The 27,677-nt window shown below is 47.6% G+C and overlaps 1 protein-coding gene across 1 annotated transcript in view; it reads left to right on the top strand.

The window, feature by feature from the left end:
- LOC142829940 (scavenger receptor cysteine-rich type 1 protein M130-like) overlaps positions 1-27,677 on the top strand; it is a 70,982-nt gene that overhangs the window by 31,093 nt on the left and 12,212 nt on the right. The window contains 7 exon segments of the mRNA XM_089774575.1: positions 2,862-3,176; positions 4,958-5,272; positions 17,775-18,092; positions 18,171-18,485; positions 19,272-19,607; positions 20,368-20,502; positions 22,912-23,007. Of these exon segments, the coding sequence (XP_089630701.1) occupies positions 2,862-3,176; positions 4,958-5,272; positions 17,775-18,092; positions 18,171-18,485; positions 19,272-19,607; positions 20,368-20,502; positions 22,912-23,007 (1,830 nt within the window).

The raw sequence follows: 27,677 nt of genomic DNA, 5'->3' as shown, positions 1-27,677 counted from the left end.
GAGGGAGTTGGCAAATGTCATTGCACAGCCTTAACTTTGAAAACTCGTAGCGATTAGGAGAGATCCCGAATGATTGGAAAAAGGTAAATGTAGTGCCCATCTTCAAAAAAGGGAAGAAGGACAATCCAGGGAACTCCAGACCAGTCAGCCTTAACTCAATCCCTGGAAAAATCATGGAGGGTATCCTCAAGGAATTCATTTTGAAACACTTGGAAAAGGGGAAGGTGATCAGAAATAGTCAGCATGGATTCATGAAGGGCAAGTCGTGCCTGACCAATCTGATTAGCTTCTATGATGAGGTAACTGTCTCTGTGGATATAGGAAAGTCAGTGGATGTGATATACCTTGACTTTAGCAAACCTTCTGATACAGTCTCCCACAATATTCTTGCCAGTAAGTTAAGGGAATATGGGTTGGATAGATGGATAGAAAGCTGGCTAGTCTGTCGGGCCCAATGGGTAATGATCAACAGCTCAATGTCAGGTTCAGCAAGGACAAGTGTAGAGTCCTGCACTTGGGTCGGAAGAATCCCAAGCATAGTTACAGGCTGAGGACCGACTGGCTAAGTAGCAGTTCTGCAGAAAAGGACCTGGGGATTCCAGTGGATGAGAACCTGGACATGAGTCTACAGTGTGCTCTTGTAGCCAAGAGGGCTAATGGCATACAAGGTGCATTAGAAGTAGCATTGCCATCAGACCCAGAGAAGTGATTATTCCCCTTTATTCGGCTTTGGTGAGACCACATCTGTAGTATTGTGTCTGTTTCCGGGGCCCCCACTATAGAAAGGATGTGAACGCATTGGAGAGGGTCCAGTGGAGAGTGATCAAAATGATTAGGGGGCTGGAGTGCATGACCTATGAGGAGAGACTGAGGGATTTGGGCTTATTTAGTCTTCAGAAGAGAAGAGTGAGAGGGAATTTGATAGCAGCCTTCAACTTTTTGAAGGAAGGTTCCAAAGAGGCTGGGGAGGGGCTGTTCTCAGTAGTGACAGATGGCAGAATGAGGAGCAATGGGCTCAGTGCTCCTTAAAGGGAGACAGAGTGTGAGAGGTCTAGGTTGGATATTAGGAAAAACTTGAAAAACTAGGCGGGTGGTGAAGCACTGGAATGGATTCCCTAGGGAGGTGGTGAAATCTCCATCCCTAGAGGTTTTTTGGTCCCAGCTTGACAAAGCCCTGGCTGGGATGATTTAGTTGGGATTGGTCCTGCTTTGGGCAAGGAGCTAGACTTTTTGACCTCCTGAGGTCTCTTTCAGCCCTAGGATTCTGTGATTGTAGAAATTCTGTTATTTTAATTCATTTTTAAAACCTTGGAAATTATTCACAAAATCTTACCTGTCAGGAAATTTGAGCAGAAATAAATAAGGAAATTACATGGAGATGGTCCACAGGCTATGTAATACAGACACTGAAATTATGGAGTTCACCTCCTTTCTTACATAAAGATTGCTTCCCCCTTAATAGTTATTGACACTGGGTTTATAAATAAAGTGATTTTATTCAGTATAGAAAGTCGTATTGAAGAGGTTATCAGTTAAAAATCACCAGCTAAGCTACTGTGAGAAGAAACTGGTTACATGGAATTTCCTACCTTCAATTATTGTCAGTTTGGACTTGATCATTTCCACTGGTCTGTCAAATGTTTCCAGCAGTCATCTTTGGTAATAAGCAGGGGTGTCCGGGCGTATGGGAGCTACTGCTGGGTTTTTTTCCTCCCACCTTCATATTGATTTTGCCAAAGGTGGAATCCCTTTGTATTCAGTTTCAACTTTTTCTTACTTTCAATGGAAAAGTTCAGTTTCCAAGGTGAATCCCAGTATCCGGGGTCATATAGACAGGCTAAGTCATGGCCATTAAGGGTATTTCAGAAGTTTGTCTTGGTAGGATCAGCCATAGCCCCTCTCTCCCAGGCTTACAGAAAAAACAAATCAATGTTCAGATCATTGCTCATATCAATGAGCCATCAAGTTTCTGAAATATCCTTAATGACCATCAATTACCACCTCTGCATTAGTAACACAGGTTAATATGTCACATTTCTAACTTCAATTACAGGAATGATACATGGACATAAATAGGATATACATGTTCAGCAGATTATATCTTTTCAAATGACATCTTACAAAAATATTTTGCATAAAGCATTTCCTTGTTATGTGTAAGCATATTTCCTAAAGAAAATTAAATGTAGCATAACAAAATCATTCTCCCTGGGGCTGTACCCAAAGGTAAAATCACCGTCCTATTAAAACTGAAACAGTAAGTTTGCAAAGTTGAGCCATAGAAAATAAGGAAATGGCAGAATTAAAGTTGTCTTTACCAATTTTCGGCCCACTTCAGTATGTGCATTACAATTCAGTCTTGAATGACAGAGCCTGCTGTTTTCCCCAGAAGACCCTTATCTCATTCAGTACAGACAGTGCTCTGAATTAGGACTATGCATTTCTTGCTGCGTGTGAGGTAGAGGGTTGCAGAAAGAAGAAGGAGGGTCTCTTGTTCAGTCAGGCGAATGCTGCCGTGGGAGACTGGATTTTATTCCTGCCTCTCCCACAGAGTTCTTATGTGACCCTGGGTATGTCACTGACACCAGATGTTTCACAGGTGCTCATTTTCATTCAGGCCACCCATGAATTGTTCCTGATGTCATTGGCTTCCCTTATCTGCTACACATCATAACTTCTCATGTATATTGACTCTATCTAATTCCAATGCTTTCTTTTTATTATCTGTTGCTTTTTTGTTTCCCATCAATATCTGCACATAGGCAGTGAACCACGATGGGGTTTTAGCCAAAGTTCCATGGCAAGGGAGCAATTAAATCACTAGGCCTCTCGGTTCATTCCTGCCTTCATTGACTTTCTAGGGCACATTAAGCCCCGGCTGGTTGGAGGGCACAGTGACTGCTCAGGACGTGTGGAGATAAGCAATGGAGAATTATGGGCCACAGTCTGTGATGCGCACTTTGATCTCAAAGCTGCCAGCGTCATCTGTACCGAACTGCAGTGTGGAACGGTTCTGTCTGTCCGAGGGAGAGCTCACTTTGGAGAAGGACGTGGACCGGTCTGGACTGAAGCATTCCAGTGTGAAGGGACTGAGTCCCACCACGTGTACTGTCCTAGGGTGTCACACGGCAGCCAGACATGCTCACACAGAAATGATGTCGGAGTCATATGCTCACGTAAGGATTCAGTCCAAAGTGTTTAAAATCCCTAAGTGTAAAATTCAGTCCTAAGTGTAGTTGGGGTTACGATGCAGCAGTAACATGATCACACTCTGTAGGGAGCTGGGTTGGCATCAGCTTCTCATAAAATGCAAATGATCCAAGACAATCAGAGAAAGGACAAATCTCCCAACTGCCAACTGCCTAATGGCACCAACAAAACAGTTTTACCCCACCCCTACCTGCCCCTTCTCTGAGGCCATAACCCCCAATCACACCAACCCCCTCCCTCCATCACTTCCTCTCAACCACCCTCACAGGGGCAAAGGGCTGAGGTACAGGAGGGGATGTGGGCTCTGGGAGGCAGTTTGGGAGTGAGAGGGTGAACCTGGAGCAGGCATGGGGGTGCAGGAAGGGGTGTGGGATGTTGGCATTGGGAGGAAATTTGAATGTAGCTGTGGACTCCATGAAGGGATTTCGGTGTAGGAGGAGGCTCAGGTCTGGGGCAGGCTGTGCGGTTTGGGAGGGGACATCACTTACCTCAGCCACCTTCCAAAATCAACTTGAACATCCCTTGTGGCGGGGGTAGGGATCAGGAGCTTGACAATCTGCCCCTGTCCTGGGCATTGGCTCCACAGCTCTGGGCAATGGACTCGGCACAGGGCAGCATGCAGAGACCGTTTCCCCCACCAAAGGCTACAGGGACAGTGCCGGATGCCTCTGGGAGTGGCACAGCATGAGAGGAGGGCAGGGAACCTACCTTAGCCCTGCTGGACTGCCAGACTGGTAGTGTCCAGAATTTTCTGGTTTGGCAACAGTAGCCTCCAGGAGCTGGATAGGGTTGGACAAAATACAGTCGACAGGTCTAATCTGGCCTGCCACGCCACTGGATCCAGCCTGTGGACACAACAGGGAGCCAGCCTCAGGCAAACTCCCTGCTTGCCCTGGCCCCTCCATGCTGCTTGGAAAAGCAGCAGCCGGCCCTTTGTGATTCAATGCTGCAATGGGGAGGAGAGGAAGGAGAGGCTTCAGGTGCTGCCCCGCCCCCAGCACAATCCCATGAAGCACCACTCCCACCTCCCCTCAGGCACATGGCCCTGCAGCCTGGGGGGGGGGGGGGGGAGGAAGGGGGCAGGGCAGGCAGGGAAAGAGTCTCCCTGAGAAATGTGCTGGTTGCTGGCTGGGAGTCACCCAATGCAGGTCTCCCAACCAAAGCCTGCCTCTGGCATCCCAGCCCCTCCCTTCCCCCAGCCCACTGCCCCCACACCTGCTCCACATAGCCCAAACCCTCTGCCCTCCTCCTGAGCACATACCTCCTCCCAGCCTCTGAACCCCAAACCCTTGCCCCTGCTCATATTCCCCTCCTTCCCTAGGTCACAACCCAAATCCCTGCACCTTGTCCTGCCCCCTGCTCCAAATCACAATACCCCCTGTCCTAAATCACAGCCCAAACCCCTGAATCTGTCCCTTGTTCCATGTCACAACTTCCTCCTTCAACAAAATTCCCTTCCAGACCCCACAAACCCTCCTGCACCCCAATTCATTACCCCAAGCTCCCTTCTGCACCCAACCTCCATCACATATCCCCACCTCCTCCATTAATATCATGGAAGAGTGCAGCCCTTGATCACTTACCAAATTCTTGGAGTGAACCCCCATCAAAAATTATTGCCCACCTCTGCACTAGGGCCTGATTCCACACAACTCCCAGCAAAACCAGGAGGGTTGGCACCCTAATACATTTGTTTTAAATTAATTCCAAGGCTCCTTCTCTCTAAACCCTTCTCCCTTCTCCCCAGGGCTCACAGAGTTCCGGCTGGTGAACGGCAGCACAACCTGCTCCGGGAGGGTGGAGATCCAGGAGTTTGGTGCCTGGGGAACCCTCTGTGACTCACGCTGGGATCTATCAGACGCCAACGTTCTCTGTCATCAGCTCGACTGCGGATTCGCTGTGTCGGTGCCAGGAGGAGGGCACTTTGGGAAGGGAACCGGCCCTGTCTGGGCAGACACATTTTATTGTGAAGGTACTGAACCCCATTTGGGGCATTGCCCTGTCACTGCCCTGGGGACCTCTCCGTGCTCACACGACAATGATGCCGGTGTGGTTTGCTCAGGTAAGTGAAGGAGCAAAGCTGGATTAGTGACACCTGCCCTCAGTGTGTGACACTGCCCCAGAGCAGGGGAACCTCAGGGCACAGCGAGGGGAGGGGGAGCTGGATCCTCAACCTTCTATGACAATTGCAAAGGTATGGAAAATAAAATCACAGTAAATAGCATCACAAAGCCCTGGGTTCTCCAGCAAAAATGTCAGCAAGTCTGTCCTTGTGCAGGGCAGGGCAGCAGGTACAGCACATTCTCCCATGGCTTAGGTAAATATTCCCAACTCTGTGTCCCCATTCTTCTCCAAATCACTGCTACAACAATTAGAGGGGGAGCTACTAGAGACTCCCAGCTGGCGGCTGCTTCACACTTTCCACTTTCTGTAAAATAGTCTTAACATCTTGAGAAGATTTCATCATGGAACTGGAGGAGACCTTGGGAAATCAGGTAGCTCAGCCTCCTCCCTTACTGCAGCAGGCTTTGCAGTTTGGAAAAGGAGTAGTGCTGGGACCACGGAGGTGCCTTTCCCTACTGCACAGAAATCCCTTTCAGGCTTGGCTTCATTATAAATGAATTTATAATTCAGTATACAGTGCTGAAAATGAACAGTTCCCTTCTCTCCCTTGAGTGCGTGAGGATATGCCTTCTCATACTCCTTTTTGCTTTTTTTTCCAACAACTTTCTTTCCAATGGAAGAAAAGATAGAAACATAGAAAGGGGGAGGAAGGGAGAAAACTTGTCAACCCAAATATGAAAAAGAAAATTGAATTTTTCATTTTCTAAAAGTTCAAATGAATCAACATATTACTTAGAATCTATACCAGGGGTGGGCAATAATTTCTAATGGGGGCCACTCCAAGATTTTGCAAGTGCAGAAATTAGCTGAAACCTCACCTTGGACTCAGAAATGGCACCACAGTTCAGGGCACAGCTCCAGTCGGAACAGCAGTGCCAGGTTCTATTGCACACTAGGAGGCTCTGCACTGGAACCAGGTTAACCAAGAAAGTTGCCACCCATTAAGCAAATATCAGAGGGAGCCAAGTGAATTTACCAACAACAGCCTGCTCCTCACCATCACGGGCCCTGTCCTCTCATTGGCCAAACTCCCTCATGACAGACTTCAGGAGGTAGCCAAGTTAGTCTGTGCAGGATTGTGACAGGGCACCTGCCCTGCACTGACTGGCCCTTTAAGGCCAGGACTCAGGCCCTGAGCGAGGGCTAGAAAGAAAGAGGCCAGCTGGAGCTGTTTGGGCTAGGGAGAGCCCAGCTGGCAACCATCGAGGGCAGCACAATTGGCTTGTAGAAGGCTTGTAGAAGCGAGCTGAACCAATTAGGGTGGCTGAAAGAACCCAGCTGAAGCGGTTAGGCTAATTAGACCCCAGCTGTCAGAGATCCGGGAAGCCCGGGTGGCTAGGCGAGCCAAGCTGTCAGCTATAAAGGGAGGAGCACAGTTTGCTGGGGGAAAGAGCCAGTGGAGGGCTGACTGCAGAGGAAGCAGGAGCTCCTTGGAGGGAGACAAGCTGGGGAGAGCCAGTAAAGGCTGGGAGTAGGCCAGCCAAGACTCCCCTTGGCTAGGGGCTGGAGACAAAGACTCTGGTTTGCGAGCTGATCAGGAGGCCGATTAGGTAAGCAGAGCTGTTGAGACAAATGCCTATGATGAGCAACCCATACAGACTGTAACTTGCCCTGAGAGGGGCTATATGAGGACAGTCAGGGGGCACTGAGGCACAGGGGGGTGTGTACCCCCTGACAAGGATAAACTTAAAAAAACAATGAATGGTCTGGTAGCACTTTATAGACTAACAAACCATGTCAATGGGATTGTGACCGGAGTCATCTGAAGAAGTGGGCTGTGCCCACGAATGCTACTGATACCATCAACATGTTTTGTTAGTCTATAAAGTGCTACCAGACCATTTCTTGTTTTTTAAGTTTCTCCCTCATGACAGTCTTTCACCACCCACTGTTGTGCCAGTGGACACTGTTCACTGGCTTCCAGGCCTTTAAGCCTGGATAAAGATACTAAAACCCCAGCCGCCATTCCACAGCCACATAGAAATGGAGATTTTCCAGACTAGCAATCTGTAGGAATGCCCTCACTCACTCATGTACAGGATCTGTTTGCAAGGCCTTGTGTAATGCTCAGTGAGTTACAATCCTTACAGCACCTTCCACTTACAACCAATGAAAACATATCTGCTAACAGAATTTCTTCCCTTTAACCCCGTGACACATTCTGATTACTTGTGTGCCAGGGCATGGCCGTGCACTGGCCCTTTAAGGGGCTAGGCGCTGGAGTGAGGGAAGCCCAGCTGAGGCAGATAAGGAGGGCCAGGCAATAAGAGCAGCTCCTGGGAGGAGAAGAGAGATCAGCCTGATGGCCTGCAATGAGAGGCTTTGGCCTAACAAACCCAGGCTATCTGGCCTGAGGCCCAGGGCTCACATGGAGGCAGCCCTAAAAGGTCGGGCTGCAAGAAGGCAGCTGCGGTGTGCATGGAGACAGCTGCGATAGGCTGGGGAAGTTTGAGCCAGGAAAGCTCCAAGCCATAAAACTGCAAGGCAGGGTTGCAGGAGGCAATCGAATGGCAGAGGCGCGCCCTTGGCCAGGGAGGAGGGGCCTGGAGAAACTGCAGTCTGCCCGGTGGGGCTAGATAGGGACTGGCAGTGGGCCACTGAGGCCTGGCAGGTGCTGAGGAACTGGGTGTTCCAGGAGGGAGCTGGGTGTTCCTGGGAAGAACTAGGGGTCCCAGGGAGTAGGGAGGACACTGAAGGAGGACCAAAGCAAGAACAATGACCCAGCCCCTCCCCCCCAGACGGGGGAGTGGACCAATAACGGAGTGGTCACTGCCAGAGGGCAGTCACCTCAAGAGAACAACTCACCCAAAGGGGGTGCATCGGAGCAGCCGCTGACTTCCCCACAAGCCACCCTGAGGGAAAAAGCTGTGTGTAAAAGCAAGTGAACCCGCTTCACTTGTTATACCTTCCTATTTAGAAACAGTCATAGAATCATAGAATACTAGGACTGGAAGGGACCTTGAGAGGTCATCGAGTCCAGTCCCTTACCCCATGGCAGGACCAAATACTGTCCAGACCATCCCTGATAGATATTTATCTAACCTACTCTTAAATATCTCCAGAGATGGGAGATTCCACAACCTCCCTGGGCAATTTATTCCAGTGTTTGACCACCCTGACAGAAACTTTTTCCTAAAGTCCAACCTAAACCTCCCTTGCTGCAGTTTAAGCCCATTGCTTCTTGTTCTATCCTCAGAGGCCAAGATGAACAAGTTTTCTCCCTTCTCCTTATGACACCCTTTTAGATACCTGAAAACTGCTATCATGTCCCCCCTCAATCTTCTCTTTTCCAAACTAAACAAACCCAATTCCTTCAGCCTTTCCTTCATAGGTCATGTTCTCTAGACCTTTAATCATTCTCATTGCTCTTTTCTGGACCCTCTCCAATTTCTCCACATCTTTCTTGAAATGCATTGCCCAGAACTGGACACAATATTCCAGCTGAGGCCTAACCAGTGAAGAGTAGAGCGGAAGAATGGCTTCTCGTGTCTTCCTCACACACCTGTTAATGCATCCCAGAATCATGTTTGCTTTTTTTGCCACAGCATCACACTGCTGACTCATATTCAGCTTGTGGTCCACTATAATCCCTAGATCCCTTTCTGCCATACTTCTTCCTAGACAGTTGCTTCCAATTCTGGATGGCTACGTCTACATTGGCACCCCTTTCCAGAAAAGGGATGCTAATGAGACGAGTCGAAATTGCAAATCCGCGGGGGATTTAAATATTTACATGGCTTGAAAGTAGGAATAAGAAGTCCTCCGGAAAAGGGCTTATTTTCCGGAGAATCGCATCTAGACTGGCGCTTTTCTCTGGCTTATCCCCAAGCTGGAAAAAAGCGGCAGCCATGTAAATGCAAATGCCGTGGGGTTATTTAAATCCCCCGCAGATTTGCAATTCCGAAGTGTCTAATCTGCATCTCTTTTCCGGAAAGGGGTGCCAATGTAGACGTAGACAATGCAGTGTAGACACAGCCAATGTGTGAAACTGCTTGTTCCTTTCTAAGTGGAGCACTTTGCATTTGTCTTTGTTAAACTTCATCCTGTTTACCTCAGACCATTTCTCCAATTTGTCCAGATCATTTTGAATTATGACCCTATCCTCCAGAGCAGTCGCAACCCCTCCCAGCTTGGTATCATCTGCAAACTTAATAAGCATACTTTCTATGCCAGTCTCCAAATCATTGATGAAGATATTGAAGAGAGCCAGTCCGAAAACAGATGCCTGCAGAACCCCACTTGTTATATCTTTCCAGCAAGATTGTGAACCATTAATAACTACTCTCTGAGTACGGTTATCCAGCCAGTTATGCACCCACCTTACAGTAGCCCCATCTAAGTTGTATTTGCCTAGTTTATTGATAAGAATATCATGCGAGACCGTATCAAACGCCTTACTAAAGTCTAGGTATACCACATCCACCACTTCTCCCTTATCCACAAGACTCGTTATCCTATCAAAGACAGCTATCAGATTGGTTTGACATGATTTGTTCTTTACAAATCCATGCTGGCTGTTCCCTATCGCCTTGCCACCTTCCAAGTGTTTACAGATGATTTCCTTAATTACTTGCTCCATTAACTTCCCTGGCACAGAAGTTAAACTAACTGGTCTGTAGTTTCCTGGGTTGTTCTTATTTCCCTTTTTATAAATGGACACTATATTTGCCCTTTTCCAGTCTTCTGGAATCTCTCCTGTCTCCCATGATTTTCCAAAGATGATAGCTAGAGGCTCAGATACCTCCTCTAACAGCTCCTTGAGTATTCTAAGATGCATTTCATCAGGCCCTAGTGACTTGCAGGCATCTAACTTTCCTAGGTGATTTTTAACTTGTTTTTTTTTTTATTTTATCTTCTAAACCTACCCCCTTCCCACCAGCATTCACTATGTTAGTCATTCCTTCAGACTTCTCAGTGAAAACCGAAACAAAGAAATCATTAAGCATCTCTGACATTTCCAAGTTTCCTGTTCCTGTTTCTCCCTCTTCACTGACCTGTGGGCCTACCTTGTCCTTGGTCTTCCTCTTGCTTCTAATGTATTTATAAAAAGTCTTCTTGTTTCCCTTTATTCCCATAGCTAGTTTGAGCTCATGTTGTGCCTTTGCCTTTTTAATCTTGCCCCTGCATTCCTGTGTTGTTTGCCTATATTCATCCTTTGTAATTTGTCCTACTTTCCATTTTTTATGACTTCTTTTTTATTTGTAGATCATGCAAAATCTCATGGGTAAGCCAAGGCGGTCTTTTGCCATATTTTCTATCTTTCCGATGCAGTGGAATAGCTTCCTTTTGGGCCCTTAATAATGTCCCTTTGAAAAACTGCCAACTCTCCTCGGTTGTTTTTCCCCTCAGTCTTGATTGCCATGGAACCTTACCTATCAGCTCTCTGAGCTTACCAAAATCCTCCTTCCCAAAATCCACTGTCTCTATTTTGCTGTTCTCCCTTCCACCTTTCCTTTGAATTGTGAACTCTATGATTTCATGATCACTTTCACCCAAGCTGCCTTCCACTTTCAAATTCTCAACTAGTTCCTTCCTATTTGGTAGAATCAAATCTAGAACAGCTTCCCCCCTGGAAGCTTTTTCAACCTTCTGAAATAAAAAGTTGTCTCCAATGCAGTCCAAGAACTTATTGGATAGTCTGTGCCCCACTGTGTTATTTTCTCAACATATATCTGGATAGTTGTTCACCACCAAATCTTGGGCTTTGGATGATAATATGTGTTTGCTATGTGCCACTATGGCTAAACAGCCAAGTAAAAGAATCAGTGAAAGATAAAAAGGCATTGTTTAAAAAGTGGGAGTTAAATCCTAGTGAAGGAAATAGGAACATAAATTTTGTTAAAATAAGTGTAAAATATAATGAGGTTATGTCTACACCACTGGGTTTTTTTTGTTTTTTTGTTTTTGGAAAAAAGTACGCAAATTGCAAACTGCAATTTGCATACCTTTTTCCGATTCTCTTTTTGGCAGAGGATTTTCTGACCTTTGGCCCATCTACAAAGGGACAAATGTTAGTAAAACGTCTTCTTTTGAAAGAGCTCTTATTCCCCATAAAATGAGGAATACGAGGTTTCAGAAAGAGTGTGTCTGCTCGTTGGAAAAATTTTTTGGAAGACCAGACACATAACCTGGACTCGGCAGAGTTTTTGTGAGATAGTCCGGTATCTCAGAAAAACTCCGTAAAATAGACACAGCCTAAGAAAAGCCAAAAAGGAGTTTGAAGAACAGCTAGCCAAAAACTCAAAGGAATAGCAAAATGTTTTTTAAGTACATCAGGAGCAGGAAACCTGTTAAACAACCAGTGGGGTCCTTGGATGATCGAGATGCTAAAGGAGCACTCAAAGATGATAAGGCCATTGCAGAGAAACAAAATGAATTATTTGCTCTGGTCTTCACAGCTGAGGATATGTGGGAGATTCCCAAACCTAAGCCATTCTTTTTAGGGGACAAATCTGAGAAATTGTCCTAGACTGAGGTGTCATTAGAGGAGGTTTTGGAACAAATTGATGAACTTAACAGTAACAAGTCACTGGGACCAGATGGCATTTACCCAAGAGTTCTAAAAGAATTCAAATGTGAAATTGCAAAACTATTTACTGTGGTTTGTAACCTACCCTTTAAATTAGCTTCTGTGCCGAAAGACTGGAAGATAGCTAACATGACACCAATATTTAAAAAGGGCTCTAGAGAAGATCCTGGCAATTACAGACCAGTAAGTCTAATGTCAGTACCGGGCAAATTAGTTGAAACTATAGTAAAGAATAGAATTGTCAAGCACGTAGATTAACATAATTTGTCAGGGGAAGTCAACATGGAGTTTCTGTAAAGAAATCATGCCTTACTAATCTATTACAGTTCTTTGAAGGGGTCAACAAACATGTGGACAAGGGGGATCCAGTGGATATAGTGTATTTAGGTTTCAGAAAGTCTTTGACAAGGCCCTTCATCAAAGGCTCTTAAGTAAAGTAAGATGTTATGGGATAGGAGGGAAGGTCCTCTCCTGGTTAAAAGACAGGAAACAAAGGGTAGATAAAAATGGTCAGTTTTCAGAATGAGAAGAAATAACTAGTGGTGTCTCCTAAAGGTCCGTATTGTTACCAATCCTATTCAATATCTTTATAAATGATCTGGAGAAAGACGCAAACAGTGAGGCAGTAAAATTTGCATATGATACTAAACTGTTCAAGATAGTTAAGATCAAAGCAGACTGTGAAGAATTTGAAAAGGATGTCACCAAACTAGGTGACTGGGCAACAAAATGGCAAATGAGTTTTAATGTTGATAAATGCAAAGAATTGCACATTTGAAAAATAATCACAACTATACATACAAAATGATGGACTAAATTAGCTATAAACACTCAATACAGAGATCTTGGAGTCATTGTGGGTAGTTCTCTGTAACCCTTCGTCAAATAGCGCCAACAGCAGCCAGCATTGTGCTCAATATCTAGGGGTTCCTCTCCATCCATCGAACACAGAACTGGCTCGACTAACCTGGGAAATTCATACAAACCCCTGGGTGCCTCTGAGAGGCAATGCTTCCCCATGTACACACATTGAGCCTGAGTGTAGAAAAGAAACTTTTAATGAAAGAGGGAGAGAAGTAATATGTCATTAACTTGGGAAAATACCCCAGGCAGAGTTCAGAATCAACCCACGAGCAAATGTCCTAGCTTAAGTGGATTGAGCAATGTCCTTTGGCTCTCCAGCTCACAAGTCCAGCAATGTAAGTGTCCCTTTTACATGCCCAGCCCTTCTCTGCACCCTACTCATAGTTGCTGCCCTCCGTCAGGAAAAGCAGAGTTGAGAAGTGATCTGCAGAGTTCACTTCCCATCCTGGGGGGTGGATGCGTTAGAAGGCATCTCATTTACTCCACTGGTCATTTGCCATCCACCTGTTCACTGCTCTCTGCCACTGCTATGCTGCCTGCTGGCCACTGCTCCTGCCAGCCACCCTGCTGGCCCTGTGATGGATTTGGCTCTAGGCCAATCCAAGTGATTTCATGTCTCTGTCAGCATCTGTGATTTCAGCTCTTGGCCCACAGCACAGGCCAGCCAAAAGATTCCAGCATCCCCTGGAATAACATTTTAAAATAATAACATTATTTCTTATGGAGTCTGTTTTAGTTCTATCTTTAGAACAAAGGGGGAGGAGGGAGAAACAGGTTGAACCAGTCTCACAGCTCACACCTGCAGGACATGTAGCCTGCTGGTTCAAAGCTCTGCTCTTCCTCCACTTGATTTCACAGAGTCTGGAAGAGAAAGCCTTGTCCATCCAACATTCTTTACAATGACAGTGTCTCTCCTTTGACTGGGTTAAACAGTCTGCTTTTCAGCATTCCCGGTAACTGAAAGCCTTGGTGCTCATATTTTACAATTCTTACATTTAGAGTTAACATGGCTTGCTGCCTGCTGGCCACTGTTCCTGTGATCCACCCTGTGTTGGATTTGGCCAAATAACATCCAAATTAAGTACAATAGGCAAAATACCATTCTAAGAAGTGGGCATCCAGTAGGACTATAGCACTGACTGAACTAGATTTATATAACCATACCCAGGATTCCTTTCCCATTCTATCTGGCTGTAATGGAAGCATTGATTCAGACCCTGCTTACATCTCTGAAAATATCCACTCAAAATAAATCACTTTTATGAAATGTCCCTTAATCCTTCTGGAACAAGGTTTACAGTCACCTTGAAATAGCACCCACATTATTTTGAAAGATATTTTGAAATAATAGGTGCACTGTCAAGATGCGGAAAAGCTATTTTGGAACACCAGAAGTATCCCAAAATAGCACTACAATATAGACATACCCCCAGTGTGCCTGGGGCAGCCCTCACTGGAAATACCAAGGTCAGGGCAGGCTGCAAAAGGAGAACATATACTCCCCAAACTGCTTGGTGACATTGAAGTTAAATTCACTAACCAGTCACAAACTGTGCTTCTGATCCCCACAGTGGTTATTCAGAAGCTGAAAAAAGAAATCCTACAGCCCCTCTCATTGCATGCCAGTTCTTTCACTCTCACTCAGGACCCTGGTCCAGTATAGTGAGAAACTACTTAAAAACTTTGTTCAAATACACAAAATGTTCTTCTGACGCCAAGGTCAGTCATGTTACCAGGTCAGTAATGGTTTAGATCTTACCCAAAATAACGCACTGCCAGCCAATCCTTTTGTGCCTAAAACTAAAGGTTTATTATGAAAAAAAAGAAGAGTTGTTAAATGGTAAAACACTTACACTGCGTCTAGACTGGCAAGTTTTTCTGCAAAAGCATTTGCTTTTGCGGAAAAACTTGCCAGCTGTCTACACTGGCCACTTTGAATTTGCGCAAGAACACTGATGATCTCGTGTAAGATTGTCAGTGTTCTTCCACAAATACAATGATTCTCCCATTCAGGAAAAAGCCCTCTTGTGCAAATGCTTTTGCGCAAGAGGGCCAGTGTAGACAACTGAGAACCGTTTTGCGCAAAAAAACCCCGATGGCGAAAATGGTGATCGGGGCTTTCTTGCACAAAACCGCGTCTAGATAGGCATGGACGCTTTTCCGCAAAAAGTGCTTTTAATGGAAAAATCTAGACACTCTTTTCCACAAATGCTTTTAATGGAAAAACTTTTCTGTTAAAAGCATTTGCAGAAAATTATGCCAGTCTAGACGCAGCCCTAGGGTGTGTCTAGACTACGTGGCTCTGCCGACAGAGCCAAGGAAACTAGTTTACCCAACATAGTCAATGAAGCGGGGATTTAAATAATCCCCACTTCATTAAAATAAAAATGGCCATCGTGCTGTGCTAACAATCAGCTGATTCGGCACAGCGTGAGAGTCTAGACGCAGATCGGTCAACAAGGGAAGCCTTTGTCAACCGCTCCCTTATACCTCGTGAAACTAAGTTTACTGGAGTGGTCGACAAAGACTTCCCTTGTCGACCGATCTGCGCCTAGACTCCCGTGCTGTGCTAGATCAGCTGATTGGCGGCACAGCGCGGTGGCCATTTTTATTTTAATGAAGCAGGGATTATTTAAATCCCTGCTTCATTGACTATGTTGGGTAAGCTAATTTACATGGCTCTGTTGGCAGAGCCATATAGTCTAGACTCACATGAACGCTGAAATCTCAGGGTATCAGGTTCTGAGCAGTGTTGGTGAGTTTGCTAATTTGTAAGTCCCTCTGGAACACATCCATAGATGGGATGGGTCACTCAGTCCATCGTTCAGAGCTTCCTTTGGAGAACAGTTACTCCAGAGACAAGCTGAGCTGCGAAGAAGATAAAATGGAGAAAATGCAGCTACTTTCCATATTCTTTTGACACCTGGCTTGTATGTTCTTTGTTCCAAACACAAGTTCATAGCAGATGTCATGAAAAAGACTTGGAGTTCTCTGACCATGGTCATCCTCTACATAAGGGCCATCCACTAGATCCTTTCCATGGGTTCATTATATTGCAGATGACCCTTTATGGGACATCAAATGGGATAGCAGTGCTGAAACCAATCTCTCTGGGAATGCCCCCCAGATTCACAGTACAAGTTTGAAATAGAAATGTACTGTGTCTGTCTATATATTGCATCTGTCTGTCTATCTGTCAGTCTATTTGTCTGTTTGTTCGAGGACTCCTCCTAAATGGTAAGAACTAGGACCACCAGATTTGGTTTGCAGCTTCCTCTTCTTCTATCTAAAGCAAGGTCAGGGTTTGGCTGTGCCACAAAAACAGGAAGTGCTGGGAATGGGACTGTTTTCCAGAACATGGGAAGGAAGGGGCCAGAGAGAGGTGGGATGGTTCTGACAGTCACCACTGGGGACAGCGAGTGCAGAGGAGAACTCTACTGCAGAGTGACCACTGGGGGCCAGGAGAATGGCCTGCAGGACTAGGGCTCTGCCGTCTTGCTCACCATCAGACTGGGTAAGTGGGCCCCCTCTGCCCAGGAGACATCCCCCATTACTCCCCCCCTGCCCTGGAAGGTGGGGGGTGGAAGAGAAACCCCTCTCTCCTCCCCCGGCCTCCCTTCAACTCAGACAGAGCGGTGTGGAGAAAGAGAGCCTCAAGTGGCCCCTGAACCAGGAGGGATGAGAGAGAAAGCCCATGCCAGTCTCCCTCCATGCCAGGATGAGGCACAGGGAAGGGAAAAAGTCCCACCTGCCACAAACCACCAAGGGCAGAGTTTCGCGGGGAGTGCAGGGGCAGCAGCCATGTGCGCTGGGATTCAGTTTGCTTTTCATCCCATTCCCTAGACTATCAGGGAGTGAGGGGACAGGGCTTGTATTCCATTATTTACTCCTTTTCCCCCTCCCTTCACCAGCCATGTGTGAGAGGCTTGCATGGAATGCAAGTACTTTCCTCTCACTCCCTGGTAGTGCAGGGAAAGGGAAGCAAAGCAATCTGCATCCCTCTGCACACCTCTGCTGCCCCCCCACCCTCCCAAAACTCCACCCTTGCACATCACCCGCCCCCTGCCCTGAAGGACCCATGCAATGCCGAGTAAGTCTTCCAGTCTACTGTATATGTAAGAGTTTGTCTGTCCTGTGTGTCTGTGCATCTTTTCCAGTACTCCACCCACATGGTAAGACACAGGGACACCAAATTCCAGATACAGCTTCTAGTCTTTGTTTGTTTTGTAAATGTGAAAAGGCTGACCTTTTCAGTGCTTACACATTTGCATGTGCGGGAGGAGATGGCTCCAGAGGCTGCAACATAGAGGGGCAGGCAGGAGCTGATGCTCCACACCAGCACGGGGGCGAGCAGGGGGCAGCAGCAAGAGGGGCGGGGGGGGGGGAGGCAAAGGAGCCAGTACTCACAAGGAGCTGGCTTTTAAGCTGGCTCTCTGGAATGCTATCTATCCCCCTTCCCCCCTGCAACACAGAAAGGGGAGGCATTTGGGGATCCCAACATTTGTGGGGATCCTGTTTAAAAGCAGGCTCTCCATGAGCTCTGGCTCCTAACACTGCAGCCTCTGAAAAAGAAGCAACAGCACAGAGCTGGGGACATTGCATATGACCTTGAAGGTTACTTCTGTGAAGCACCTGGGTAACGCTGGGTAAATCTTCTAATAACATTATAACTCCCAAAACAGGTGATAGAAACATCTCAATGAGATTCTTATTTGGCTGTCATAACACATTCACAGCTATCTGGCGTGGCACAGCTCATCCAATCCCTGAACATTTATAATATTGGTACCAATCAGTGCTTTTTTTGTTTTAAAAAAAAAAAGTGCCAGCACTCCAGGTGAAAAGTTGTTGAGCTCTGACTGGAGGTGCTGGTACTGCATCTGGAGGTGCCAGTACTGTGTACCAGGCAGTACCATCTAAAAAAAAAAAGCACTGGTACCAATGATATTACAAACCATCCTCCATATTCCACACAGCATCTCACACTGTTATTCCTAGTGTACAGCAGTGAGCCATACTAAGTGTGTTTTCTGTCTGCTAGGCCCAGGTCTCTCTGGGGCGCTGCGGCTGCTGAGTGGAGATGGCCGATGCGATGGCAGAGTGGAGATTTCCCTCCAAGGTGTGTGGCACAGGGTGCTGGATGACCAGTGGGACATGAACGATGCCAGCGTGGTCTGCAGGCAGCTCCAGTGCGGAGCAGCTGAGAGAGCTTATAACCCCCCTTCGTCTGAGCGAGGGATGGGCCCCGTGGGGATGAGAAGGGTCCAGTGTGCAGGGAACGAAACTCATCTGATTGGCTGTGACAACTCCCCGTCTGAGCCGGCCCAGGCAGGAATTGCCAAGGACGTCGGTGTCGTTTGCTCGGGTGAGTCGTTTCCCGATCTCACACACGTGCTCTGGGCAGCAGGGCGACAAGCACTAACCGCTGGGATCTGTCCCACAGGGAGCAGGCGGATCAGGCTGGCGAATGGGCCGGGTCGCTGTGCCGGGAGAGTGGAGATTTATTACAATGGCACCTGGGGGACAGTCTGTGATGATTCTTGGGACCTGCCAGACGCCGATGTCATTTGCAAACAGCTGGGATGTGGACGCGCCATCAATGCAACTGTCTCTGCTCATTACGGGCAAGGGTCCGGGCAGATCTGGCTGGACGATGTGAAGTGCTCTGGGAACGAATCCGATCTCTGGGCCTGTCCTTTCGCACCCTGGGACCAGCACAACTGCAGACACAAACAGGACGCGGGAGTTCTCTGCTCAGGTCTGGTCTGGGAGCGCTCCCGCGAGCTTGGTTACCAGGGGATTTAATGGAGGGAAGGTTTGGATGTTTAAGGGGATCCCTGAGAACAACATCTCTGCCTCCCATTCCATTGTGTAACTACCTATCTAAGTCACCATTAGAGAATCCTCAGCTCCCACCCAGAGGCACTGGAGATATTTCAGGATTTCCACGGTGTTAGAATGCTGCTTCACTGGTGTCTGAAGGAGACTGTCATGGAAACCAGTGACAGAAAGGGGACAGGGCCCCAGTGGAGAAATAACTGGACATGAGCACCCAGGGCCATGTGGCGGCAAAACAGGCTAATGGGAACCTTGGAGAGAGAGACGGGAGTAGTGAGTGGGCATGGGGACTACACTTACCAGTTATAGATGGCAATTCTTACATGACAAACACGTATTTTGAACAAAATTAATGCACAGGTGACCTGGTCAGATCCCCAGCTATGAGACTGTCAGTCCTTAGCTGATAGCTGTAGCCTGGGCAAGAGCTGGCATCTGGCCTATCGCTATCACCATCCTTTCTGGCTTTAATCGATTAAAATCCAGACACAGCTGGGGCAATTGGTGGCCTCCCAGAGATGCCCTCTCTATCGCTAACAGGCCTGTGGTGTGGAAAAGTGTCTCTGATTCCTGGAGTGATCCTCTCTGCCGTTGGCTCCTGAGGAGAAGCCCAAGGGTCTCACTTGTGCCTGGGATTTCACTCTGCACAACCCACTTCATGTCAGAGTAAGACAATTTAAATTCTCTTTTGTGTATTCCCTTCTAGAGTTCACAGACCTGCGGCTGGCGAGTGGCAGTGACTGTGCAGGGCGGCTGGAGGTTTTCTACAATGGGACATGGGGCAGCGTTTGCTCCTATCAGATGTCTGGAGTCGCTGTGTCAATCATCTGCAAGCAGCTGAACTGTGGGGATGGAGGGTATATTGAAGCAGACTATGCATATGGAACAGGCTCTGGTCCCAGATGGCTGGACAAAGTTGTGTGCAGGGAGCAGCAAAGCTCCCTTTGGCAGTGCCAGTCAGACCCATGGAATGCGGAGTCCTGTGATAAAAGTGACGAAACCCATATTTCTTGCACTGGTAAATCTAAAACTATTTGCACAGGCGCGGGCACACACACACACGTGTACACAATCTGTTCAATTCATGAAGGGTTAGCATAGAACGTTTGTTGTTGCTCATGTCTCAGTGGAGCTATTCTTAAATATGCAGTAGAAGAAACAACAATCTTTTCACAGTCTGTTTTAGAGACAAAACAGTCTGATTGACAACAAACTTAGAAATTAATTAATTTTATAAGATAAGGTGCGTGAGATCCAAGAAAAGCCATTAAGTAGCTCTATGGTGAGGTATCCTTTTGGGATGAACAGTCAGAGCTAAGCCCAGGCTGTGCATTTTGGGTCAGGTCTAGAATTCCTCACAATTCTGTGTGCTGTTGGCCATGTGTCTGAGTAACAGCTGAAGGGCAAATTAACAGGGTATTAAATGACCAGAGTTCCCCTTTCAGTTTGTGCAGCACTGAAATTAAAGGTTTATAATATTGTTAAATTCTATGGTCATGTCACGTGGACAACCCAGCCCATTCACTGGACTGCATTTCCCTGGGACTGGGTCCCACAGGAGGAGCTGCAAGCCATAGCCGGAGGGCAGGGCCCCTTCCCATGGCCTGTGAAATCTCAAGACTCCATCTGCTGAGCAGGAGGATTCCTGTGTATTGACAGGCCCTGGCCTAAGAGTTAAGCAGCAGCCTGTGCGCTGCCCCCACAGTGCACAGTTTACCAGCCTATTACCCAGCAGACCTGCCCTCCCGCCCCCCGACTCTCACTGACCCTTCTCTCCCTGTGCCCTGTTCCTTTCCATTCAGGTCCCCCACGCCGCCCTGCGACCGACAGTGGGAGAGTCACGGTGCCCGTGGTCTACATTATCCTGGGGGCCCTGCTCTGCCTGGTCTTAATCATCTTGGGTGTGCAGGTGCGACGTGCCAGGGCCCAGCGCAGAGGTGGGTCCTGATGGGCATGACTTGGTGAAACACCCCTGCAGGAGCAGAGGCTGCTGGTGTCAGGGAGAGGGGATGCTAGGCTGGGAAGGGTGGCTGAGGGTGCCTGTCAACTCATCTCTGATTTATTGTTTCAACCGATGTCTGGCAGTGGAACAGCCCAGCCATGAACTCTGGAGATGCTACTCGCTAGGGAGCATCACAGGCTCAGGGAAGCTGAATCTGTACCACCCTAGTGAGGAGCTCCAGGGTGCCTTGTCAGACCTTAGACCTCCAGCTGTCTCCAGCTTCTGGGCAGAACCCCCTGTTCCATCAGCTTCTGGCCAGGGGGTTTTGAGGCTGCAGGCTCCTGCCTTCCCCTTGATACCCCAGCAAAGCAGTCTGCTTTTAGGCCAGCCCTACACTGTGCTTCTCCCTAGGGGCTGTGAGCAGTGTGCTGCCAGCAGTCACAAGGTGCCACCCAGCGCTCTGTGGTCACGTGTTATACAGGCCTTAAATTCAATGAAAATAAAGGGTTAGCATCATTTTGCAGATGGGTGTAAACACTGGGGTGGGGGAAGAACGATGCAAGGTGCTCCAAAGGGGAAGAGTCAGGATTAATGGGGCAAGGTTTGAGATGAATGTGAGGAAGCTTCCTGACTGGGAACTTGCCCTTGGAGCCATTATCAAAGGGAGGCTGTGGAAAGGGAGGCTGTCCCCGTTACCTGGACAGAGCAGTGGGAATGTGCGGTAGGTTCAGACTCATCGTAGGCCCAAGAGGAGGGAGTTGAATGATCTCATGGGCTATGTCTAGACTACATGGTTCCATCCACGGAGCCATGTAAACTAGTTTATTCGGCATAGTCAAAGAAGTGGGGATTGAAATTATCCCCGCTTCATTAAAATAAAAACAGCTGCTGTGCTGTGCCGACGATCAGCTGATCCAGCACAGCGTGGCAGTCTAGATGCGACACGGTCAACAAGGGAAGCCTTTGTCAACTGCTCCGGTATGCCTCGTGAAATAAGGTTTCCCGGAGCAGTTGACAAAGGCTTCCCTTGTTGACCGCGCCGCGTCTAGACTGCCGCGCTGTGCGGGATCAGCTGATCGTCGGCACAGCACAGCAGCTGTTTTTATTTTAATGAAGCGGGGATAATTTCAATCCCCACTTCTTTGACTATGCCGAATAAACTATTTTACATGGCTCCGTGGATGGAACCATGTAGTCTAGACATAGCCATGGTGTTTCCCATCTCTGGCTCCTCTGACTCTGTACAAACTCTGCCCTTTGTTTTCAGGCCCCCAAAGTCCCTTGGATCCCTCCTCTGAGGCGATGTACGAGGAGATTGACTATAACCTGATCAGAGAGAAGCAGGAGATGTTCGGTCGCTCAGGTCAGTGTGTCTCATGCTTCACAGGGACCAGCTCTCCTTTCCATCTCAGGCCTTGACTGAGTGGTGAATCGCAGCAGCTTCAGCCCTGTAAGCTTGTCATTGGAGATGGGCACAAGGTTCATTACAAAAAGATTGGGTTAATAATGCAAAATCAGAGACACCAAAACGTTTCACAGATTCATGCAGTTTTACCCAATTCCTCCACACACTCATTCACTCACATTCATTTGATTTCAGTATTTTCTAAACAAAATGTCTTGTTTCTTTCTTTAAATTTCAGATTACTTTTCTGTTAGAATTTGTCTCTAATTTGGAGGATAGGGTCATAATTGAAAATGATCTGAACAAACTGGATAAATGGTCTGAGGTAAATAGGATGAAATTTAATAAGGACAAATGCGAAGTGCTCCACTTAGGAAGGAACAATACATTTCACACATACAGAATGGGAAAGGACTGTCTAAGGAGTCCTGAAGAGAGGGATCTAGGGGTCATAGTGGACCACAAGCTAAATATGAGTCAACAGTGTGACATTATTGCAAAAAAAGCAAACTATTCTGGGGTGCATTAACAGGAGTGTTGTAAGGAAGACACAAAAAGTAATTCTTCTGCTCTACTCTGTGCTGATTAGGCCTCAACTGGAGTACTGAGTCCAGTTCTGGGCACCACATTTCAGGAAAGATGGGGACAAATTGGAGAAAGTCCAAAGAAGAGCAACAAAGATGATTAAATGTCTAGAAAACATGAGTTATGAGGCAAGGCTGAAGGAATTGGGCTTCTCCAAAGGGAAAGAATCAGGATAAATGGGGCAAGATTTGAGATGAATGTGATGAAGCTTCCTGACTGGTAATTTGCCCTTGGAGCCATTATCAAAGGGAGGCTGTGGAAAGGGAGGCTGTCCCTGTTACCTGGACAGAGAAGTGGGAATGTCCTGTAGGTTCAGGCTCGTGCTAGGCCCAAGGGGAGGGAGTTGAATGATCTCATGGTGTTTCCCATCTCTGGCTCCTCTGACTCTGTACAAACTCTGCCCTTTGTTTTCAGGTTCCCAAAGTCCCTTGGATCCCTCTTCTGAGGCAGTGTATGAGGAGATTGACTATAACCTGATCAGAGAGAAGCAGGAGGTGTTCGGTCGCTCAGGTCAGTGTGTCTCATGCTTCACAGGGGCCAGCTCTCCTTTCCATCTCAGGCCTTGACTGAGAGGTGAATCACTTCAACTTTAGCCCTGTAAGCTTGTCATTGGAGCTGGGCACAAGGTTCATTACAAAGAGTTTGGGTAAAAATGCAGAATCTGAGACACCAAAACATTTCAAGTATCCGAGGATTAGCCGTGTTAGTCTGAATCTGCAAAAGCGACGAGGAATCCTGTGGCACCTTATAGACTAACTGAAGTGTTGGAGCATAAGCTTTCGTGGGCAAAGACCCACTTCGTCACATGCATCTGACGAAGTGGGTGTTTGCCCACTAAAGCTTATGCTCCAACACTTCAGTTAGTCTATAAGGTGCCAGAGGACTCCAGAACATTTCACAGATTCATGTCAGTTTTACCCAATTCTTCCACACACTCATTCACGCACATTCATTTGATTTCAGTATTTTCTAAACAAAACATCTTGTTTCTTTCTTTAAATTTCAGATTACTTTTCTGTTAGAATTTGTCTCTAATTTGGAGGATAGGGTCATAATTGAAAATGATCTGGACAAACTGGATAAATGGTCTGAGGTAAATAGGATGAAGTTTATTAAGGACAAATGCAAAGTGCTCTACTTAGGAAGGAACAATCAGTTTCACACATACAGAATGGGAAGTGACTGTCTAAGAAGTCCTGCAGAAAGGGATCTAGGGGTCATAGCGGAGCACAAGCTGAATATTAGTCAACAGTATGACACTGTTGCAAAAAAAGCAGACATGATTCTGGGGTGCATTAACAGGAGTGTTGTAAGGAAGACACAAAAAGTAATTAGTCTGTTCTTACTTTGTGCTGATTAGGCATCAGTTGGAGTATTGTGTCCAGTTCTGGGCACCACATTTAAGGAAAGATGAGGACAAATTGGAGAAGGTCCAAAGAAGAGCAACAAAAATTATTAAAGGTCTAGAAAACATGAGCTATGAGGCAAGGCTGAAGGAATTGGGCTTGTTTAGTTTGGAAAAGAGAAGATGGAGGCATTTCTCAGAAGAAAGGCAGGTATGTTGTTACCTGCACAGCATGTGCCATGTTTGTCTTCCTTTCGGAAGATAGAAGGGATTTCATCTGCACTAAGTGCAAGCTGGTTGCCATTTTAGAAGGAAAAAATTAAGAACTTGAGGCCCAAGTGTCAATCCTATGATCCATCAGAGAGGATGAAGACTCCTTCAGTAGAAGGCAGCATTTAATCCTGCAGACACAGCAGGCTGAAGAATCAGTGAGGGCAGTACAGAACAAGGAAGAAAACTGCCAGCATGTAATCTCCAGAGAAGGAAGCCAACTCAGGTATCCTCAGTTCCAGTGGAGGTAAGTAACCACTTCAGGCTCTCTGCCCAGGCACTGCAGTGGAGAATGCTTTGGCAGGGACCTCTCAGGCAAGAGATCAGAAGGAGAGGCCATCCACCAGAAGACATGGGATGCATAGTTCTAGGGATGGAGGTTCCATGACCACCCCACCTCCCCAGAGAAGAAGATGGGTAGTGGTGGCTGGAGACTTCCTCCTAAGAGGGACTGAGTCATCCATCTGCCAACCAGATCTGCAATCTCGAGAAGTGTGCTGCTTACCAGGAGCTCAAATTCAGGAAGTGAGCAAGAGTCTTCCAAAAGTGATCAAACCTTCAGATCGCTACCCTTTCCTGCTTCTCCATGTAGGAACTAATAATACAGCCAAGAATGACCTTGAGCAAGTCACTCATTAAAAACCTGGATTTCACCCTCAGCAAATTTGTGGGGAGAGGTAGATATGCTGGAGAGCAGATATAGGGTCCACAGTGACTTAGATTAGAGGATTGGGCTAAAAGAAATCTGATAAGGTTTAACGAGGGCAAGTGCAGAGTGCTGCACTTGGGACGAAAGAATGCCAAGCATTGTTACAGGCTGGGGACCAACTGGCTAGGTAGCAGTTCAGCAGAAAACGAGCTGGGGATTACAGTGGATGAGAAGCTGGATATGAGTCAACAGGGTGCCCTTGTAGCCAAGAAGACTAATGGCATATTAGGTATCATGAGGAGAAGCATTTCCATCAGATCTAGAGAAGTGATTACTCTGCTTTATTCAGCACTGGTGAGGCCACAACTGGAATATTGCATCCAATTCTGGGCCCACACACTACAGAAAGGATATGGATGCATTGGAGACAGTCCAGTGGAGGACAACAAAGATAATTAGGGGGCTGGAGCACTTGACCTACGAGGAGAGGCTGAGGGATTTGGGCTTATTTAGTCTGCAGAAGGAAAGAGTGAGGGGGGATTTGATTGCACCCTTCAACTTCCTGAAGGGAGGTTCCAAAACAGATGGAGAAAGGCTGTTCACAGTAGTGACGGATGGCAGAACAAGGAGCAATGGTCTCAAGTTACAGTGGGGGAGGTTTAGGTTGGATATTAGGAAAAACTATTTCACTAGGAGAGTGGTGAAGCATTGGAATGGGTTCCCTAGGGAGGGCGTGGAATCTCCATATGTAGAGGTTTTTAAGTCCTGGATTGACAGAGCCCTGCCTGGGATGATTTAGTTGGGATTGATCCTTCTTCGGACAGGGGTCTGGACTTGATGACCTCCTGAGATCTCTTCCAGCCTTATGATTCTATTACTAAGAGGGGACGTGATAGCGTTTTTTAGGTATCCAAAAGGATGTCACAGGGAGGAGGGGGAAAAATTGTTCTCCTTGGCCTCTGAGGATAGGACAAGAAGCAATGGCCTTAAACTGCACCAAGGGAGGTTTAAGTTGGACATTAGGAAAAACTTCCTGTCAGGGTGGTTAAACACTGGAATACATTGCCTAAGGAGGTTGTGGAATCTCCACCACTGGAGATATTTAAGAACTGGTTAGATAGACACCTGTCGGGGATGGTCTAGACCAGTGGTTCCCAATGTGGTGCCCGCGGGTGCCGCAGTGCCTGTAGGTGTCATGGCGCCCACTGAGCCATTTATGCGCCCCGCCGAGTGATCGGGGCCAGCCCTGCCCCCAGTCATGCAGCGTATGGGTGGCCCCACCCCCGGTCGCCTGGCGTGTAAGAGTCCCCACCCCAGGCGCATGGGTGGCCCCGCCCCGGGTGTGTGGGTGGCCCCAACCCCAGGTTCCCGGCAGCCCCAAAAAGTTGGGGACCACTGGTCTAGACAATGCTTGGTCCTACTGTGAGCACAGGGGACTGGACTTGATCTCTTGAGCATGAGCGGCAAGGTATATGGGCTTGTGGTGCCCATGCTCCAGCAATATTCAGAGCCGGGGGCCCTTTTCCACCAATATTTGGAGCTGGGTCTCTCCAGCCCTGCTTGGAGTGGGCCCCGCCCGACCCCCCAGCACATCCTCTCACCCCGACCCCAGAGCATTTCTCCCCCAGCCCCGGCCTGTCCCTGCCGTGTGCAACTTTCACTCAGCTCCCCCTTGCTGGCTGCTGCTCAAACAGGTGGGTGGGGAGACGCCCAAACATGATGTGACCTCACAGCCAGGGACTTTAAAACTGCTCAGCGCTGAGTTGCGCCACACGGCTGAGTTGCGGGTTCGGAGTTTGGGGACTTCTGGGGCGGAGCGCAGACTCCGACCCCACAAAGTGGAAGGCAGAAGGTAGGGGAGGGATACGGAGAAAACTAGGGGAAGGGCTGGGAGAGGAAGAGGCTTGTGCGGAGGGGGAGTGGAGAAGGGGAAGAAAGGGGAAGGCACCAAAAGGACAGGGTAGCAGAGAGACAAATGCCAGGGGGCCAAGTGCAGACAATGAGGAAAAGGGCAGGAGGGGAGGTGTCAGTGGGAAAGGGACAGGATGATGAAGGGAGGGGAGAAGGTAATGGGGCCAGGGAGTGTGGCTAATGGGGCACCCATGCTCTTGAGGTCCCTTCCAGTTCTAGAGTTCTATGCAGGGCTGGCCTTACCATGAGGTGAACTGAGGCAGCCGCTGCAGGTGCCAGACTGGAAGGGGGGGGTGCCACTAGGACCCAGAGTGTAGAAAATTGTGTCTGCTACTGGTGCATATGTATTGTCTCGGCTCTAGATGCACAGAGATGGTGGAGTGCTGTGTTGGAGGAAGGAGGGCACAAGAGACATAGCAGGCAGGCAGGAGAAGAAGTGAGAGGGAATAACTGAAAGCAGCAGGAGCTGCAGGGAAAGAGAGGAGGAGGAGCCTCTTATGTACCTCTCTAGCACCCCCAGGAGCCTGGATTGATTAACACCAGCTTCTCGGGGAGCTTCCTGTTTCCTGCTGCTTCTCTGAACCCACTTGAGGAGAACAGGCAGTCAACTGAATTAGGAGGAGCCAGTTAGGACCTTAAGATGCTGATATCTTCCCACACTCAGGCCCTGCTACCAGCCTGCTTATTTGTCCCCTTCAACTGAGTGCTGAGAGCCACTGTAGCTGGCACAGACCAGCAGTCATGAGTGAAAGAAGAAAACGGCCCTCTGGGGCAGCATTCAGAAAAAGAAAGAAAGCAAAGGACGCTGTTCTATCTAAGCAGGAAGGAGCTCTCCTGAGATACATAGGGTATGTCTAGACTACTGGGTTTTGTCGACAGAAGTTTTGTCGACAGATACTGTTGACAAAGCTTCTGTCGACAAAGAGCGTATAGACTATATTCAGTTCTGTTGACAAAGCAAGCTGCTTTGTTGAAAAAACCCTGTAGTAAAGACACAACCCTACA

The sequence above is a fragment of the Pelodiscus sinensis genome, chromosome 1, assembly GCF_052426305.1.
Source record: "Pelodiscus sinensis isolate ZL-2025 chromosome 1, ASM5242630v1, whole genome shotgun sequence".
In the NCBI taxonomy this organism is placed as follows: domain Eukaryota; kingdom Metazoa; phylum Chordata; order Testudines; family Trionychidae; genus Pelodiscus; species Pelodiscus sinensis.
Note: the sequence above shows the minus strand (reverse complement) of the source record. Positions and strands in the feature narration are given on the sequence as shown.